The sequence below is a fragment of the Lasioglossum baleicum genome, chromosome 17 (genome assembly GCF_051020765.1).
Source record: "Lasioglossum baleicum chromosome 17, iyLasBale1, whole genome shotgun sequence".
Classification (NCBI taxonomy): Eukaryota; Metazoa; Arthropoda; class Insecta; order Hymenoptera; family Halictidae; genus Lasioglossum; species Lasioglossum baleicum.
Window position 1 is genome coordinate 9386406 of NC_134945.1, and position 20767 is coordinate 9407172.

Consider the following 20767-nt stretch of genomic DNA (forward strand, 5'->3'; position numbering starts at 1 on the left):
GAACTTACCTTTGCCGTGCAACTGCTGCCTGTTGGTGTCCGCCCGAAGGTTTTCCGCGGTGTGAACCAGCTCGTCCAGCTGTGGCTTTTTCTTCTCCAGCTCCCGTAAAACATTCTGCGCAAACCAGACAGTCAGGGATTAGTGTGGCCACTTAGAGCTTACAGAACGATTTTTAAATCCCCGAACACGCCGCGTAAAAAGCATGAAGAAAACAACAAAAAAGAAGACCGCGGAGAGCCACGCAGAGTTGCCCGATGAGGGGAATAGAGTCAAATTGAGGGGAAAATGTTACCCTCTCTCTGTCAGTACCGGATTAGTCACGTGACATTGTGACACATGCACAACAGAGGCGTCACGTGACCGGGCCCGTGGCGGAAGCGTGGGGTAATATTGGGGCAATGTAGAAGGGAAAGGTAGAGTGGGGACACAAGTATAAATATGGCGACGATTTATATACCGACCAACAATCGAAAGTTCGATTTTCACCGGGGAGAGATTGAGGCAAGTTGTGAACGACAAGCAATCAAAGCTTTCGATGTTCGACAGATGTTGCTGAGAAGTTCGACACGTTGCTCGCGCGTTCCCAAGCTTCCGAAGAATACAAATGATAGATATTTAATCGTTTTGTCAATCGTTTCTGAATTCAGAACTCGCCATCTACTTCTGTGGTTGTCAGGAAGAACGCCGCATGTCACACATTTTTCACTCTCTAAATATAGCCGTTTAATGTTTTGATCACTAATGCTTCGACATAGGACATCGGTTAAATTGTATTCTTTTTCCGAGCCTTTCGAATTTGTTTTCATGACTTTTTTCTAGGAAATACGTCAATCCTATACTATGCAGCTCAGTGAATGCATAAACTCGAATTTTTTGAAATTGTGACATGGCGGCGTTTTTCCTTGCAACCACAGACGTAACCCCTCGCACTACGATTTATTTTACGGTTGCAGTGATAAAAAGTTCTTCGTTAGTCATTATTTCTTAGATGAAAAAGGAAGTGTAGATCCATTGTGCATTTATATGTTCTCCAATGACTATACAGGATGTCCCAAAAATGTTGTACTTCCTTGGGAGAAATCATCCTTTTCAAACAAGTATTACATTTTTGTGAAACCCTGTATATTGATAACAATCAAATAGAATTTCATTTCAACTTAAAGGAAATTATTGACGTGCATCGTTAGTAGATCCTAATCGAAATCTTCATCACAAGTCTGACCACGAAGTTGTAGAGAAGGTTAAGGGATTATAGAGGGTAGTTCACCAGATATTACCACCACGAGTTAAGTGGTTATTATTATTCGCAGCAAGAAATATTTATTGGAGATTAAATGGTATCAAGAGATGCCATTAGTTGTTACTGATGCTATTAGTTGTTTTGCAGCTTGTCAACATTGATTTTCTTAATGGAACCGTATATTTTTTATGCATCAATCGAGATGCAGTTTTATGTTTTCTATAAAAAGGTATTAACAACGTATATCAAAGAGAACAGAAGTTATTTGAACTCAAATATTACTTGCTCTATTATTTCCTTAAGGGCTGTCCATCGGAAGGCAGTTTCGCATTACGTCGACTCTACATTCATCACGCGCCGCCGTAACAATAATGTACATTAAAAACTAGTTTAACAGATGTGTAAATACTTTCGTCCATAACTGTATTTTGACAAATAGCGATGCTTCTCACACTCTTTCACAGAAATATAATATAAATGTACTGAAAATACGGCCTCACTAAAATTTTCAGCTTTTTCTGTATTGAAGTGAGTAAATTTGTTAGCGCAATAATTATAATAATTATAAACAGGCAATATTTCACACATTTACGAACCATTTTATCACTCTGCAATAGGTATGCACACTTCCAGCTGCCTGATGTGTTTATGTTTACTGACAAACAAGCCTTAGAATAATAATGCAATACAAAGAAGAATGTCTAGAACATTGTGATGGCCTGCATAGTTTCAGTGGAGTAGCTCTTTGTTGGGTAGATAATTATTTAGAATTCTTATCGTCGGAAAGAGTCATTTATGTCCCGTCGCAGCTAATCGATGCGCCGACGTAAGTAATGCTAAGTGTTGTCGTTGATAGTTCCCAGAGCTTCGAGTAGCGTGAATCGCGGCTACGTCTGCGATCGTTCATCGTGTCGGCGGATAAAAAAGTAATAACTAGGAATTCCGGATAGGCATAAACATTCCGCGAAAAGCCTCAGGTCGATCACCTGTTTCTGGCTCTCCGGTTGTGGCTGCTTCCCGCAGCACGGGCCTATCGATCGGTCGGTAAGCATTCTAGAAACCGAGCTACCATTTTCCCAGGCCATTGTTACAAGTACAGGCTAGCTAGCTTTTTCGAAAGCTCATTAGCATTTTGCAAACGAGACACGTATTATTATTCGATTCTGTCGTCCCGTATAATTCCGCGCGCTATAAAGTCACACGAAACCGCGACCAATTATAACTTCTGCTGTATATTTAGACGAAGACACGGCGAAAAGTGCATCGCAATGTTTGAACGTGTCTATTTGTATAATTTTTTCGGCACGATAAAATCTCTAGTTGCACCGTCGCGACGAACAGTGCGTCAGAAAGTTCTTTGGACAAAATTCCATGTCATAGCTCTTTATCTACTGGAAGTTTCTCTAGTTTTAGAACATTTGAATTTTTTTAAAACCGAAATATATAAATACAATTATGTATTACTTCCTTCGTGCAAAATCATATGTGTTCATATAAATTTCATTAACGAGAACAAGTTTCTCTACTCTTGGCAAGCTTTTGAAAACAGAAAATGTTCTAGCTGAACTGCAACAAACTGCAGTGAAATAGAAATTTATTTTCTTTCTTAGTATGGTTAACAGGTTGAAAATAATATAACAGTATTTTTAAATTATTCTAATGAAATTAGAAAAGCCGAAAAGTTATCAACGATGGAGTGTCTCGGTTATCTGTAGTCATCAATCGATTTCCACGGTTTTCAATATCATCGATTTTCTACTCGAATTACAACAAACTGGAGTGAAATAGCAATTTTTTATCTTTCTGAATACGTTCAACCCTACGACGTCGGAGACCGGGTCTATTTAGACCCCGAGTATTAAAATCGTCATTCAATTGTTCAATTCCTGGCGAATTAATCAAATGAACAGCTGCTGCGTCAGGAATAATAGAAAGATTAACTTGTTTACAAGAAGTGTCTTCAAACATATGTTTTAAAAAATTGATGAACAAAGCAGTGATCCTCAACGTCATCAGTTATATATCAGATGATTGCATAAGTTCGTGCCCGATTCAAAAATAAAACTCAATGGTTAAATTTTGAAGAATACAGCTTTCTTAATCAATTACTTTAGAAAATAAATTCTAATTGTAGAAAAGAATGGTGACTATATAATTTTTTTTATATACTCCGCCGTGTAGTATGTAATAGTTATAAAAATGGTTCGGAATCCGAGGGTTAATTTCAAAATAATGTATAACATTTTATTATTTCAAATTAAACCTATCCATTTTTGTTATAACCGCATAAAAACCGCTGTCTACATATTACAAAACCTTTACCGTACAAAAAGTATAAGATCAACTAATTCAATTAGCTTTCCTACAAAAGCTGTTAAAAATCGGTACGTTTACAAAAAAGAAAAGATGTTCTAGTAGATGAATGATACCATGAATCTCGAAGTTCACGCAAACGGTTCACTTACGTGATCAAGAGCAATGTTCTTACAGTGGGAGTATTACATTCTTCGCTCGCACGTTCCATTGAAAGTCCACTCACTCGTGTGAGAAATTACAGGGGATAGAGGCGTGCGATGTGCTTTCATTATTATCCTCCAGTCCGGTAACATTTTTATCGCGGGGTGGTAAAGCGAGGCGAGGCGAGGCGAAGCGTGCGCGACACTAGCCGTGAAAATGTTTGCCGAACCGGAGATTCCAAGAGGATTACGAAAACAATAACCGTGTTAAGTCCTCGCTAATCTGCACCGAGCCGAGATAAAAGGACAGCCGAACGACTACGCTCCTTCGCGCCCGACTACACCGAATCCTAATCCCATTCTCCCGCTCGCCTAACGATCAAATTAATTTTCCTAAAGTCGACTACCCGTGAAGCGTTGGATCCCGAGCCGACCTACCTATTCCACACCACCCCGCTCCATTCGTTTCATTACATCTGATGCCAACTCTCGTCTCGTAACAACGACAAGCGACGATGATGCAATAGCTCGTGACGTAACACACATGCTTGCAATGCAACCCCTTCAATATTTACGGGACAAACTGAATCTTTTATCACGATTACCAGGATATGCAAAAGGTATTGTGGAACAGATAAAAAGCTTTTCCACGAAATAGCAGCAGATGTCACTCACGCAATTATTCACACACAAGATAGGAATTTTTCGTAACATAAAGTTTTCGTAAAGAAAGTGTAAGAAAAATGCCAACACTCTCTAACTATCTCATAAATTTTATGATTTCGGCGCAGGGTTCGATCATTTATAGAAAACTAGCGAATGTGCAATTAATTAAACATGCTTCTCGACGTTTCGATCCTTATGTGTATCATTCTCAAAGAGACATTTTTTGCATTTGCTGTGACAACAGAGAACATTTAAACAAATATTAGCGAGTTACAAATAACCGGACTTTGTTCCATGGTGGCAGATGTGTAACTCTACTGATCCCTTTGCAGCCGGACCTATTTTAACTTGAAAGTTAATCATTTTTTCCGACCTAGAATTATTTCATTGTATATGATTTCTTCATTTTATGGATATGAAATTGATATAATACCTCGATACCAATATGTTTAGTAATGTAAACAATATTGTGAATAACGGTATACATAGCAATTTTTAGTAGTGACTCTGACAAGGGAAGGACCCCAACAGAGTTGGGCAGGAATTAATTACATGAGTAATTAATTACATCTTCAATTACAATTACATGTAATTGTAATTATATTTCTGCAATTCCAGTTCCAATGACATGTAATTGTAACTGTAATTGTTAGTAGCAGTTACAAGGAATTGCAGCTAGCAGCTACAATTACTTGTAAGTCTTGTAACTGCTACTAACAATTACAGTTAGAATTACATGTAATTGGAATTGGAATTGCAATTACTTTCGCTCAACCAGTAATTGTAATTGCGGACCACAATTACAATTACAGTGATTCGTCAAGTAATTGCAATTCCAAATTACAGTAATTGGCAAGTAATTGTAACTGTAATTGAAATTACATTTTGCCCAACTCTGGACCCCAAGTGTGTCCGACATCGATTTTGATAATTTTATGTGAGATCATGGTATATGGATCCTTAATTATGTATGCAAAATATTAGGTGTAGTTACTCAATAGTTTTAAAGATATAAACAACTAAAGTTTCATACCTGTGAATCACGCAACCTGTTTACACGGCTAATGGGAACTTCGAAACTTTAATTGTTTATATCTTTAAAACTATTGAGTAACTACACCTAATCTTTTGCATACATAATTAGGTATCCATATACCATCATCTCACAAAAAATTATCAAAATCAAAGTCGGACATTTGGGATCCTTACCTTGTTAGTCATCCCTCGACTGCTAAGGGTTAAGGGTGTTTCGGTTCTCATTGCCGTTTTCTCGTCAATTTTTGGAATCATTTTCAATAAAGTTGTTGAACTTTTTGCATTTGGATTTTGCGCACGTATTTATGGGTATTTGAAGTACAGAAGTTTTTTTTAAGTAAGTATAATCAAAATTATATGACTTGAATATATATTTTTGTTTAGTTTTTCGAAAAACGTGGGTTGACTGTTGCCACGATTTCGGTCCTTCTGCTGGTCGAAAACAAACAGTGAGGATGTGTATCAATCAATATGGATGTAGCTATGGTAATAAAATCGCATTCGGTCAGAATAGTAAAAGTTGCTCTTGTAACTATTTTTAGCTGGGCTTGTGATGGAAATACGTTTTATAGATCTGTATCAATTATACACATTCTAAAGTTTCAGCGAAATTGGTTAATATTGCTATGAGCAGCAAACGATTAAATGTGAAGTGAATAGTGGAGAACTGTAATTTTCGCCCTTGTCGATTGTTTATTGCCGAGAACAATATTAACGAATTTCAACAAAATTTTCGGAATGTTTGAGTTGGCAAGAAAGTAGTTCGGTATTTTAAAGTGAAATAGAGCCCAATTTTTTTTATCTAAGCAATGAACTTTAATGGATAAGATATTTTCCCTTTTGTTCGATGATCTTGTGCCAAAAAGAATAAATAAGAATATATTTTATTGATTAAATTTTTCATCGCTTGAATAAAGAAATTCGGTTTTAAATCACCTGCAAATACCGAAATTACTTTCTTGCCAGCCCAATATATCACTAATATTTCTAAATGTTCATTACAGGCTTGTAAACAGAAACTTTTAATATTTTTCGCGATTACGACTGAATATAGATTTTCCAAACAGTCAATTGCAAGTCATTTACCAAACTAATCGTGCTAGACAATCCTGTAAGACAAAAATGTCTATTGGTCACTGTGGATTTAATAATTTTTAGTCAATTGGTATGGAGGGCGAAATTTTTAGTGGGCGATAGATCTTTTTGGGTCAACTGCTAATGGACAAAGAGGCTCGCTAGTATCCCAGATAGCTTTTATTGAACTAACATTTATTTGAAGCACCTTTTCCGTTGTTTATTATAAAGGTATAATGAAACACTCAATTCTATTCAAATATTGTGGAAGATAGGATCAAATTCGTCGACTCAGATTCTATAAACAACATGTTAACCAGTGGAAACTTTCTGAAACTAGATTTCACCGACACGGCGTCAGTATTAATCAACAACGATATTAATCAACAATAACATCGTAATTATACTGTACATAGTTACATGTTCACCGACTTGTATACATCGCCTCCGATAATTTAACCAGGAGTTATCGATTGTTTACTTCCAGTAGCTTGCTCGCTTTTGAATAGATTCGGAGGTAGAATGCGAACCACTGACAAAGAGCATCGGCCAACTATTCCCTTCCAATTTCGGTGTAATTTATTAGATTAGTGTACGATCCGTGAATGAGAGAACTACATTGCTAAAGGAATAAACTAGAAGGATTGCCATCTCATCTTTTTTTCACAGTTACGTGGTCAATACGACATTATTTCTGTCACATAAATGGTACAAACAAAAATCATGTAATAGTTATCAATTTTGATTATAGACAAAAAAATACAAAAGAATTTGATTCATTACACGCAATTTTAACTATACTTTAAAATCTTTTGAGTTCATTTCTTTTTATACCAGTGGAAAAATAAATACTTGACAATATATTATACATTTGCTCAAAATGTAATGTAGAATACACTATTGTTCATTTTAATTTGAAAGTTCCAAAAACTGGATGTGACAGTCTTGTAAATTGTAAACAAATAACGTGAACGACAAGAAAATTAAATTTCTACCGTACCACAATCAAGAAATTCGCAATTCTTTGACGGAATATGTTCATTACAATAAGAATTGGGCAAAAATTTCATTTAGATAAAAACTTTGCTCAACTCTGATTACAATAGTATTTGCTATGATAAACGGGCTTTGTTCAGGAAAAAGATTTGTTTAATGTCACTGTTACAAATCGGATATTTCGAATGCAACAACGTAATGAATGCAAATAAACGCGCACCCCGCTATGGATAAATATAACATTTATATAACTTTTTGACAATATAAGTATAATCACTAAGGGGGAACATTGCTGTCGGTTAATACTGCCATCGATGAATGTCGGTCAAATCTGATTTAGGTTAATTCCTGTTGGTCACAACAGTGTTTGTGAAGCTCGTGTCGGCGATTTCAATGTAACCGCTCACAGTACTATAGACTGTCACGTATGCATTTGCTAAATTAATCCATTTACTGCTTCATGCAAGGTACAGGAATTTTAGGATAAATCAAAAGCGTAGAATAAAATAACAGAATAAAGCTACGTAAAAGTTATAATCGGACTGCGGATCTTTATGCATCTATGCCTTCTGAAAATGTTAAAAAAATGCTAACATAAAAGATTTTACCAAATTTAGTCTGATTTATATTCATTTCAGATCTGCAAAGACTACCACTGAACATAACATTTTATTTCATTCCACTTTCTTAAAATTCATCCACAAAAATTGCAAACCGCACAAACATCCAATGTCTTGTTATAATATAATTATAATATTGTAATATATATCCTTAATGCATCCCCTAGATTGAACTTCGTCTACGAAAAATTAAACAGAGATTCTATATTAACTTTCTTTATTAATTTTCAATGATCTTTTCAATAATCCAAAAGGGTTGCTCTTCCAAATATTGATACTACTTTGAGAATAATTGATCAAATAAAAAATTGAAGCACAATATAATTTTGCATCAAAGCAACAACCTCTACCGTTCGCAGGCTATCGCAATCAGGTGCTCCAAATTAGCAACCACTGTCCTACATATCGTTAACGTGTCTGTTTATAAGTAACCAACAAAACAAAGAGGAAACAGAAAAATGTTTTCTATATTTAGATGTTTCGCACGTTTCTAGAACGTACACTGCGTGGAAGCAGTCTCGAAGGAATGATACGAGTCCTTGAGGGGATCGAGATCGGAACGGGCTCGTCCTTTAATCTGGTTCCGTACGGTCGCGCAAACGAAGTTATTTATAAGTCTCTCGTATAATCGATCGTGCGTTACTTCCGTGTCACCGACGGCTCGGAAAACGGAATATACATTCACGGCACTCAAGAAGGTTCAACGAGGCGAGGCACGAAAATATGAAACAGCCAGCCAGCCATCCGACGATATAATGTATGGTGATGCATCGCATCGTTATGGAAATACGAATTTAAATACGAATATTCCACGTGGCCGCGAGATAATGGCGACTTCGTCACGTGTGAAACGAACTTTGCTAATGCGAAGTGAAAACAGTGCTCGCTCGCTCGTTTGCTCGCTCACTGCCCATACAGGGAAAACGCGGCAACAGAGAATACATTGGAATTTTTATAGGTAAATATCCGCCGATAAATTGTTACGTAAAAGCTGCTTCATGGCAGCTGAACTTCTAGCAAAGAATGATAACCGAACGTCGTATCGGAGAATTTCAATAACATCGCGGAGCAATCGATCAAAAGTTTTGTAGAAGTTGCGAGCAACACCACGCATAATTTCTAACTAGGGTAAACTGTACTATTGCTGGCACTGCAGTAGTTATTGCGACTTTTGATTTAAACGGCAAATATGAAGAACTCCCTGGTGTAGAATATCATTTTATATTGCTCCTTATTTATATTAAATTTTTTAAAAATACCACGTTTTTAAAACGGACTAAAAAGTATAAAATAATTTTTCCTAGCCCCGTACAGATTCCTAATCTCGTACAGGTAATCCTGAAAATTTGTGATTGTGAATTTTTAACATCTACGCAAATACTTGTGAGATTTAAAACGAAAAACGTGGGGCGCATGCAATAGATAATTGATGCATGAATAGTTCACCTAAATTACTAAAAATTTTATTGCTTCGCAAATGATATGAACTGTTGTGTGAGATTTCTCAACGGCTTCTACTCTCTACACTCCTTACTATTATCTTGCGCCCCACGTTTTTCGTTTTAAATCTCACAATTATTTGCGTAGATGTTAAAAATTCACAATCACAAATTTTCAGGATTACCTGTACGTGGTTAGGAATCTGTACGGGGCTAGGAAAAATTATTTTATACTTTTCAGTCCGTTTTAAAAACGTGGTATTTTTAAAAAATTTATTTTTATTTAAATAATTTATCGACTTATTTCAGCATGTAACATTATAGAAAATTTTGTATGGTTAATTCCTCAAAAAACGCATCCAGCATATTCTTAACCAATTTATTGTTTCTCCGTTAGAATTTCTTATCCTTTGAAAAACTGCGTCCTCCAAAAACCTCGTCACTGCCTTCGGACATTTGAAAATGCGCACTTTCGGACATTATCGATAATGGATTGGACTTGGGCCGTATTCAAAGTAATGTTTGTAATTATTGAACTAACTGCGAAAATTCATGTCTCAAAAATTATCATATACTCAAAGTATATTTAACCGCTGGCAAAATAATCTACCTCTGGAGATTCAAATTGCATTAAATAAAAAAAAAAAATACTTAACCCGCAAAATGTTGTTTATGGCAGCTAATTTCAAGTTGTACACGTTACTACAGTCAACAAAAGACAATTAACAAAATTTTAACAGCTTATGTCTCAATAATTATTTGTTTGCGACGCATGATTCCTTTCGAACTTTTTCTCTTCTCGATGAGTAGAAGGCGTTGATGCAAACAAAAGCTTTAACAACAATTTTCTTCGTTATTCGTAAAATGTGTTTGGGAAACGTGTGCGTTGCTCGCAACTTCTACAAAACTTTTGATCGAATGCTCCGCGTTGTTATTGAAATTCTCCGATACGAAGTTCGGATAAAAAAATCGGCTGTTGATGGAAAAAACACTTTGACAATAATTTTCTTATTATAAACGATTTTACGGAAAGTTTCTTTTTCAAATTACAGCGATCCAGAGGTGTAGATTCACCCCTAGTAGTGCAATTTTAACTTGTGAACGAATTCTTCGCTATCACGCTGATGAGGTGAACTACATTTCACCTTGAGAAGCTTGGAAGAATACGTTTAACGTCGTTTTGATCAAATGGTTTCGAGAATCCTTGATCCTTTCAGAGACCTCTGGTCCTGATTCACGTTAATTTCGATTAATTCTTCCGGTACGATCCCACTCGGATATCCTTCGGTACTTTTCCCGAACAAAAAGGATCCGGACAGGGCGGAATCAAAGAGGGTAACCATAAATGGAAAACGTTAACCGATCGCTACGAGCCAATTCATTCAAAAGATGGCGACCAATAGGCTGTCACATTCTCATTCTCCGACGGTAACCGTTCGAAAAGCCGTTGGATTTGATCCGGTGAAACACAGGAGCCACGGGGATTTCAATAGATACTGGTTGCCTCGGACATCGTGAATGTTATCGTTCGGTATGGAAAAGTGGAATCCTGGTTGCTGGATGTCGCGTCCGATTTAATCCACTCGGCCAAAAGTTTCCACGGGCATTCAAACAATCTTTCTCCGTGAAAGTTTCGCAGAAACACGTAATTTGAATCAATGGTTTACCGAATAGAAACCGAGGTTTTTAACTGTGCCATGGATTTTTCGCAGAACTCTAGCACAAGGGACATCACCCTATTAAAGATTGTCAATTCCAGTATTTTTTCATAGCTGGACTGCGGACCTTTGTGCAAAATAAAAAGTTTGTGCTGCAATTAGAAAATGCAGGGGCTAAATACAAATTTCTTTGTTTCGCTAATAATTTTTAACATATTCAAAATAATATATCGATACCCACAAATTCTCTGAATCGTTCTAAATTGTAGTTGCTCAATTTTGTCACACATGCATAAAATCCGCGGTCTATTTATGGTTGCTCATGCTCAGATTTGGGGGAAGAAAATAATCCTCAACATTGGAAACAGGAATCTTACTTTATAAAATATCGTGTCAATTAATAAATATGGGAGAAAATGCTGAACTTAAAAATATAAAAATCGTTCGTCTTCTTGTAGGAAATTAAGTAAACTATAGTTTAAATTATTTAAACCTCTTAATGTAACTTGTACGACCTCCTTTTCGGTAAATATTTTTTAAACTGTTAAATATTTTTTATTTTACTTATAAATAACAGAAAAATTGCTCACCGTTTCATTGAGTAGATTTTATTAACAAATTTTCAATAGAAATTATTCGATAGTTCAGAAAATATTTGCTAGCTATATTTAGAAAATACACAGACAATCTACAAATTTAATTCTTGAATTTAACAATTTTAAGAGAGAGAGATTTCGCAGGTCATTTCAACTCGCAAGCTTTTGATATATGTATGAAACACTTTGAGCAATGTCGCAAACAAAAATTTGCTGGGATAGGAAGTACAATTACGCGAGGATATAAATTTACCTCACAGTCCATTTAAAAAAATTAAGTTGCCTTGAATTTTTCTTGTATACATTGCTATAGCACATTTCTAATTAGACAACGGATTTTATGCATTTCTGACAAAAATGAGTGGGTGTAATTTAAATCGGTAAAAACAATAGATGAATTTAAAAATGGCGTTACATTTTGTTAATCTATTAAACATATGCAGACAGAAAATAAATTTCTATTTCATTAGAATATTTTCATGAAAATATTTTCATACATTTTCATAGAATATTTTTTCATTTTGCATGAAGATCCGCTGTCTATTTATAATACACGTCGCCATTGAATTGATTCGACTTTAATCGGCATTTAATTTATTTACTGATACACAAGAAGCGTATCTTTCACTCCATAAATTAGTGAAGTACTTTGTGTGCCATTCGGGTAGTGGCATACAACATTCATTTATAAATATTTAGCTCGCTTGAAATAGTGAAAATGAAATTTTCGATTTCGGTCATGTCGACCCGAACATGAGGATGAAGTTATAAACATTACCGTGGAGAAACTAGTTATTGAATTAACTCCGAAGATTTCACCAACAATATTAAGCGATCAAAATGCACGGCGTGCTGTTTAGCAACATGCAATTGGATTGGTGCAGCGAACGTGGTGATATTCTTGATGGCAACTGCAGCAGTACCATTTCCCGACTACGTTCACATTAGCGTAATTAAGGGCTAAAGTAATTAGATATTAGGGGGGTACCAACAGGACGCCGCGCCGATACGTTTGAACCAGTGCACTGGAACAGTTTGTCAAACGTTATCTATCGAGCCGCTTGTCTTTTATCTTCCCGGTCGGTGTGTATCATCGTTTCAAAGTGGAAATTCCTATGATTTACTGGCTCGTCGTTGCCGCACGTTAATTAGTCTCAACTTATCTGAAACAGTCCGCGTCAGGCTACAGGGGAACGCAATTACGCGAGTATCTTGGCTACTTATGTTTTCAAACGTTATACGTATAGTAACGTGGCAGACATGAAAGCGGGATTTGTGGCGCACCTCGGACAAATATAAATAAACTCTAACGAAAGAAATTTGTTCTGGAAACCAGTGGTTCATTTTCCTAAACATTGAAAATACATTTTCGTTCTATTCGTATTCGTGTTCGTGTAAATTGAAATTTATAAATATTCTAAAGGTTTTTAAATTAGAAGACTTTGTGTCTCGAAAGATATGTACATCAAAAGACTGTATGCACACCAAAGGACATATTTAAAAATTTCATATTTTTTAACTTCAATTTTAACCCGAGAAATCATGCCGTAGACAAAGATACTTCTCAGCTGGACGTGCACAAAGATTAACGTTTACCTCTTCAAATAAAATCACGTGTTTTTAAACACCTACATTGTAATATTGTAATCCCCCCTTTGTATAATAATTTTCGTTTATTAAATTTTCTAGCAAATTTTAATTTTATTCGTCGTAGATAAATGTTATCGGCAACCATTATTTATTATATAATTGTACAGCTTGTACGTTACAATATCATTTACTTATTTACAATAATAATCCAATTTTTCTCGATGACATTTATATCACGATAATCGGTTTCATATAATTTGGTACTGCCGAGTTCAGAGACCATACTTACATTATACATATAATATTACATGTTCGACATATTGGAGTGATCACGTAGAATTAATTCAAAATGTAAACAAATTTCGCTGAGACATGCAGCCGAATATTGCAAAATCATTGCTCGGAAACGTAAAAGAACGACTTTTGAAGCAAACAGCGCGCTAGATTGATCTTTTATCTAGCGATTTTGACTAATAAAAATCCCCGTCTTTGCATTATCGAGAAATCAGAACGCATTTCCCTGATCCTAGCAATTCTCGCGTACGTATACGTGGTCTAGCGGTGTGTGAGTGTACTCTAGCGGTGTGTGAGTGTTGAGACGGCCCCCTTAATAACTCCTAAACAAAGCCGCGGATAACATTTTTGCAAAGGAAAATGTCGCTTGAAATGGTCTCGGGAACCACCCCCTTTCGGGATTTTCACGAATTTTGGGACACCCTGTATATAACGACACTGCACAAGTTGACATCAGAAGCCGTTGGATACGATTTTTTTTTTCCAGCTAGAATCGTGTTCTGGCTCAGCGTGCACCGTCTCGAATAACTTCTCCAACTATGAAATATTCCCTCATAAGCGACACGACGCGCGACGCGTCCCGACTCGCGTAATACCGTTCATTATCGGCGAAGGGGGTGGCGAGGTAACCGTTGTAAACAATGGGAACTTACTCGATCAGCTCATGCATTATTCATTGCGTCTCCCTTGAAAACATGCATACAGTGTCCCCTGATTTCTTATGCCGGGCCCATAGCGACACGACCACTGCGCGCGCGCGCGCGCACTCTCTCGTTTCTCGCCGAGTCGCGGAAAGTGTCGACGGATAGTATTCGAGAGATGTTTACTCGGTCGAGGGTTGGAGCAACAGTTAAGCTTTTCCAATTTTAGAGCGAAAATATTTGGATGAAATTTCTCCTGGCTTGCCTCCGTGAGATTTGCGCTGAGTCGACCCTGGATCGCTCATCCAGGATGTCGCGGCGGTTTTATTGCGAGGATGTTCTACTGACCCCGGTCTGACACGGGTTAGATCGATTCTACTGATAGCCATTGACAAGCGTGTTCCTGATGAAATTCCTCTCTAGTAGACGGAACACGTCATCGACGACTCGACGCCGACACGTGATTAAAAGCTTCATTCCTGTTCTATAAACTGTGGTTAGACTGCGGGGGGTCTTAATACAAAATGAAAATTTTCTTTATCGATTATACAAGGTACTGGCAACAAAAATAATTTTCTTCATCGAATATAAAAGGTACTGGAACCAAATAAATATGGTCTTCATGCAAAATGAAAATTTTCTTTATCGATTATACAAGGTACTGGCAACAAAAATAATTTTCTTCATCGAATATAAAAGGTACTGGAACCAAATAAATATGGTCTTCATGCAAAATGAAAATTTTCTTTATCGATTATACAAGGTACTGGCAACAAAAATAATTTTCTTCATCGAATATAAAAGGTACTGGAACCAAATAAATATGGTCTTCATACAAAATGAAAATTTTCTTTATCGATTATACAAGGTACTGGCAACAAAAATAATATTCTTCATCGAATATAAAAGGTACTGGAACCAAATAAATATGGTCTTCATACAAAATGAAAATTTTCTTTATCGATTATACAAGGTACTGGCAACAAACATAATTTTCTTAATCGAATATAAAAGGTACTGGAACCAAATAAATATGGTCTTCATGCAAAATGAAAATTTTCTTTATCGATTATACAAGGTACTGGCAACAAAAATAATTTTCTTCATCGAATATAAAAGGTACTGGAACCAAATAAATATGGTCTTCATGCAAAATGAAAATTTTCTTTATCGATTATACAAGGTACTGGCAACAAAAATAATTTTCTTCATCGAATATAAAAGGTACTGGAACCAAATAAATATGGTCTTCATGCAAAATGAAAATTTTCTTTATCGATTATACAAGGTACTGGCAACAAAAATAATTTTCTTCATCGAATATAAAAGGTACTGGAACCAAATAAATATGGTCTTCATGCAAAATGAAAATTTTCTTTATCGATTATACAAGGTACTGGCAACAAAAATAATATTCTTCATCGAATATAAAAGGTACTGGAACCAAATAAATATGGTCTTCATGCAAAATGAAAATTTTCTTTATCGATTATACAAGGTACTGGCAACAAAAATAATTTTCTTCATCGAACATAAAAGGTACTGGAACCAAATAAATATGGTCTTCATACAAAATTAAAATTTTCTTTATCGATTATACAAGGTACTGGCAACAAAAATAATATTCTTCATCGAATATAAAAGGTACTGGAACCAAATAAATATGGTCTTCATACAAAATGAAAATTTTCTTTATCGATTATACAAGGTACTGGCAACAAAAATAATTTTCTTCATCGAATATAAAAGGTACTGGAACCAAATAAATATGGTCTTCATGCAAAATGAAAATTTTCTTTATCGATTATACAAGGTACTGGCAGCAAATAAAGTGTCTTTATACAAAATGAAAGTTTTCTTTGTCGATAATTGTACAAGATACTGGCACCAAAAAGATTTTCTTCTCCGATTCCAAATGATAATAGAACCACATAAAAATGTTGTTCATGAATTATACGAGATAATGGAACCAGATCAAAATTGTCTTGATCGAATATAAAAGGTACTGGAACCAAATGAATTTTTATATAATTGCCAATGCTTGGGACCGTTCATAGCTCTAATTAATAATTTCTAAAAATTTACTTTTGAAGATATCTCGTGTAGACACAGTAGTATTTTCGATATCCTCGATGAAACAGTTAGTTTAATTGCCAGAAATTGAGTATTTAAATGACAATTTGGATGTTCCCGGTCGAAATACATAGACTCGTACTCTTCGATTCTTTTAATGTTTCTACTTTTCTTATTGGTTCCTAATCGAAAACATTATTTTTATTTTTACGTTACAGTTAACACCGCAGTATTAGACGCATTTCTAGTGATTTTTGTGCCGCAATAATGAGCTTCTCCATCACTTTAATGTACGTAATGCTGGGGGCTTAATTTTTTTATTAAAAAGGCAAGAGAAGCTTCTTTTTGTATTTTTATTGTGTCGTAGTAGGTATCTAAACAATAATAACACTTTTCCCTATGCAATTTACAGAAATATAAAGAATGTACAATCATGTGAACGACAATTCTTTGGTGATTGAGATAGATTAATTGACAATTTTGTTTACCTCACCAATGAGAATACATTATCATTGAATTGTACAAATTTATTCAGCGCAAAATATTTATTTTGACGCATTTTAATCTTATTGGGGAAAAAATACCACAGTAATAGGTACATTTGCCCTACGCGAGAATAGTCTGAAGATTATGAACCGGTCTCGAAAACATTTCGGATCATTACTTGCGTGATTAAGATGCCGCAGATCCCTGTCTCATTCGCGCATAATACCCTCGCCACAGCTGGGGGTGAAAGCAGCCGATGATCACGAGATACGGTCGATACACACGACCGAGATTGTAGATCGTATTTCACGCGGTTCGACTAAATAAAACGACGCGTCACATATTTCAGCCGGCAGAGATATAATTCATGGGACTGTCTTGGCCAGCTATAAATGATCATTGCTTTCGCGGAAATTTATGGCTGGCAGATCGAGTATTCTTCCCAGCGAAATTTCGGACCATCTTTGTAAATCGGATGTGCCGATCAAGAATGGGAATCAGAACAAATAGTAGATGTTCAATAGCACAGAGAGGTCGCAGCATAGTACTAATTGTAAGACGAAATGCCCTAAGCCTGGACAGCATTTTTTGCTACCTATAATATTATCATTTTACATTAACAAACATGATTTTTTAAAAGTTTCGACATAAAATTCAGATTTTCTAAAGTAATTTAAAATGCCAAAATCATTGTTTAGATTATTATTTTAATTGTATTAACAAGAATAATTCAAACCTATAGTTGGACATATTAAATCCAATCTAAGCTAGTACCTGGACAGAAGTAAAGCCTATACCGGGACAAATTGAATTTATATACAGGGTGTCCCAAAATTCCTTCAACAGCCGGAAATGGGAGGTTCCTGAGCAACATTTTCCTTTGAAAAAATGTTATTCGCGGCTTCGTTTAGGAGTTATTAACGAAAAACACTGACCAATCAGAGCGCGACCTAGACGCGAGTTGGTACAGTCGGCCAATAGACAGTTGGCGCGCCATGACTACTGTGCCAACTCGCGTCTAGGTCGCGCTCTGATTGGTCAGTGTTTTTCGTTCATAATTCCTAAACAAAGCCGCGGATAACATTTTTGCAAAGGAAAATGTTGCTTCAAATAATCTCGGGAACCTCCCATTTTCGGCTGTTGAAGGAATTTTGGGACACCCTGTATAATTATATCTATAACATCGATTTATACATATGTATCAAAATATTATATTATTATATTAAATTCTATTTTTTGTTGTGAAACATTACTATCCAAACGTTAAACACCTTTGAGTTCCAAAATTTACTACTTCTGAACAAAATTTTTTTAAAGTGTAAATAAATAAGACAAGAATTATAATCTCGGCGCAACGGTTCGATCAATTAAACAACTAAAGCAATTTTACAAATTAATTTTACACTATCTCCGTTTCGATCCTAATTTGGATCATCCTCAAGAAAAGCGGAAAAACTGCGTCTGGAAATATACCAATTGAAATAAAAACAGTTTTGATGTTGGAAAAAACATTGAAAGACTGACTCACTTGCTTTATGGAAATTTTAACATTGATATTTAATTTGGTGACACGTGTTACTCATATGTTGTTTCACAGGTTACTAAGGCACAGACACACGAGGCCCAAGAACCATAAACTTATCAGTGATCAATAGATCACCTAGCCAATCGATATCTGGCGGGATATTCAAATGATGAGAATCCACACTACCTTTTGAAAACACCAAAATAGTTGACAAGGAAAACAACTTAAATAACAGGATATTATTAGAAACGATTCATATGATTAAACAGCCTAGTGTGAATATGAGATATGAAACTCCCATGGTTCACGACTATTACACAACATTACTGAACCAGTAATGTTCTATGATGAGTCATTTTCTAACTTAATTTTATCCTATGTTTATCAACTACAAAACAACTCTGTATGACTTGGTCAAAAATTGTTTGTTTCCTTTATATACTCTAATGAGTGTAGAAATTCTGTTAGAGGGCAGGTAGTGTGGATTCTCATCATTTGAATATCCCGCCAGATATCGATTGGCTAGGTGATCTATTGATCACTGATAAGTTTATGGTTCTTGGGCCTCGTGTGTCTGTGCCTTAGTAACCTGTGAAACAACATATGAGTAACACGTGTCACCAAATTAAATATCAATGTTAAAATTTCCATAAAGCAAGTGAGTCAATCTTTCAATGTTTTTTCCAACATCAAAACTGTTTTTATTTCAATTGGTATATTTCCAGACGCAGTTTTTCCGCTTTTCTTGAGGATGATCCAAATTAGGATCAAAACGGAGAAAGTGTAAAATTAATTTGTAAAATTGCTTTAGTTGTTTAATTGATCGAACCGTTGCGCCGAGATTATAATTCTTGTCTGTTTTTAAACATCATTACGATCGATAACTTTAATAACATTTGTAAATAAATAAGGTTTGAAATGTTCACGAGTGCGGGAACTAAAAATTGCATTCGACCATTATTCGTATAGAGAGAACTGAAAGTTCCTGTCCCTCGTACAATGGTCAAGAATCGCAACAGGAGAGCGTTGAGTGCCAGAAGACAGATCGGTTGGTGAACGGAAGTCTGGCAACGTCGGGGATTTTCCTTTGATTCTGTGCACACGTACAGGACCCTAGAACCATGATGAACATCCCCGTCGTTATCCTTGGGGGGTCTTCCTGGCATTTTATGGCACGGCAATCCCCCACTCAACTGCTCCGTAACAAAATTGTAAGACCTATATCTTTAGTAATATGATCATGTCCTGGCGATCAAAATTAAAGCATCGCGAAATCTGAACGCGGAAATAGTCGATGTTTAAGCTGCTGTTGCTTCGGGTCTCTAACTTTTTTAAATATCATTCACATAGTTACAGAACAGAGTTGGTTAATATTTACCCATTTATGCTTCTCCACTGTAAATCCGCCATTGGTATTTTATTCATAATTACACAGCGGATTTTATGCATTTATGAGAAAAATGAGTAGGTGTAATTTAAAACAGTCAACATATTAGAACAATTTAGAAATACTATTACATTATTGTCAACCTATTAAACATATTTAGGAAGAAAATCAATTTCTATTTTACTCTAGTTCGTTGCAATTCGGGTAGAAAATTTTTATTTTGCATAAAGATCCGCTGTCTATTCATAATCTAAAATTTTGAACAAAAACACCAAATCACTGTTACACTTAACCCTTAACTGGGCGCGCCTGGAAAAGTTATGTACTATTTTATACCACTCGGGGTGAAATATACCCCATGCGCCCACTTAAGGGTTAACGATAAGAATGTGGAAAAACTTTTGACTGTACATACTGCCATCATACCAACTATGGGTTTTTCTTTTTAAAGATACTTAGGTATTTAAAAACATCTGGGGAAGTGAAAACGTCTGTTGTACGAAAACTTCGCGGAGTTACACTTCTGCGAATAAATTTTATTCATTTACTATGGATGTGTGAAGATTAAAGTATTATTTTTAGAACGACCTAGTAAGATTTGGTGCACGATCTTTTGTTATAGCTTTTCATTGCATTTCGAAAGGAGTGCTGCGCGCGCTTGCATTCCCTATAATAATTCAAGATTTTACTTTTGTTTGACACGCGATTGTAAATACGTTCAAAGCAATGTGCCTACCGTCTCGTCCCGTGTTATTGTCTTTACCGTTCGCGTTCAATTTGAACGATTTCTAACGAGCTCCCCAGTATGAGAGTATGGCGGGGATGCCCGCGTATTACGCGAGGACTCCGACCCGCAACAGTCGAGATTTATGACTGAGAGATCTCTGTTCCTCCGAAACGAGAATCGCGAATCGTTCTTCCGAAACGAGAACCGTGAGTCGTTCCTCCGAAACGACATCTAATTGTCAGTTATTTGTACCGCGTGTTTAAA

At 35.8% G+C, this 20767-nt stretch overlaps 1 protein-coding gene across 12 annotated transcripts in view; it reads right to left on the reverse strand.

Moving 5' to 3' along the window:
- Nucleotides 1-20767, reverse strand: part of LOC143217586 (dystrophin, isoforms A/C/F/G/H) — a 1095306-nt gene that overhangs the window by 787006 nt on the left and 287533 nt on the right. For all 12 annotated transcript variants that reach the window (XM_076442046.1, XM_076442049.1, XM_076442042.1 and 9 more), the window contains one exon: nt 9-114. In XM_076442046.1, the coding sequence (XP_076298161.1) occupies nt 9-114 (106 nt within the window). The remainder of the gene's footprint in view (nt 1-8; nt 115-20767) is intronic.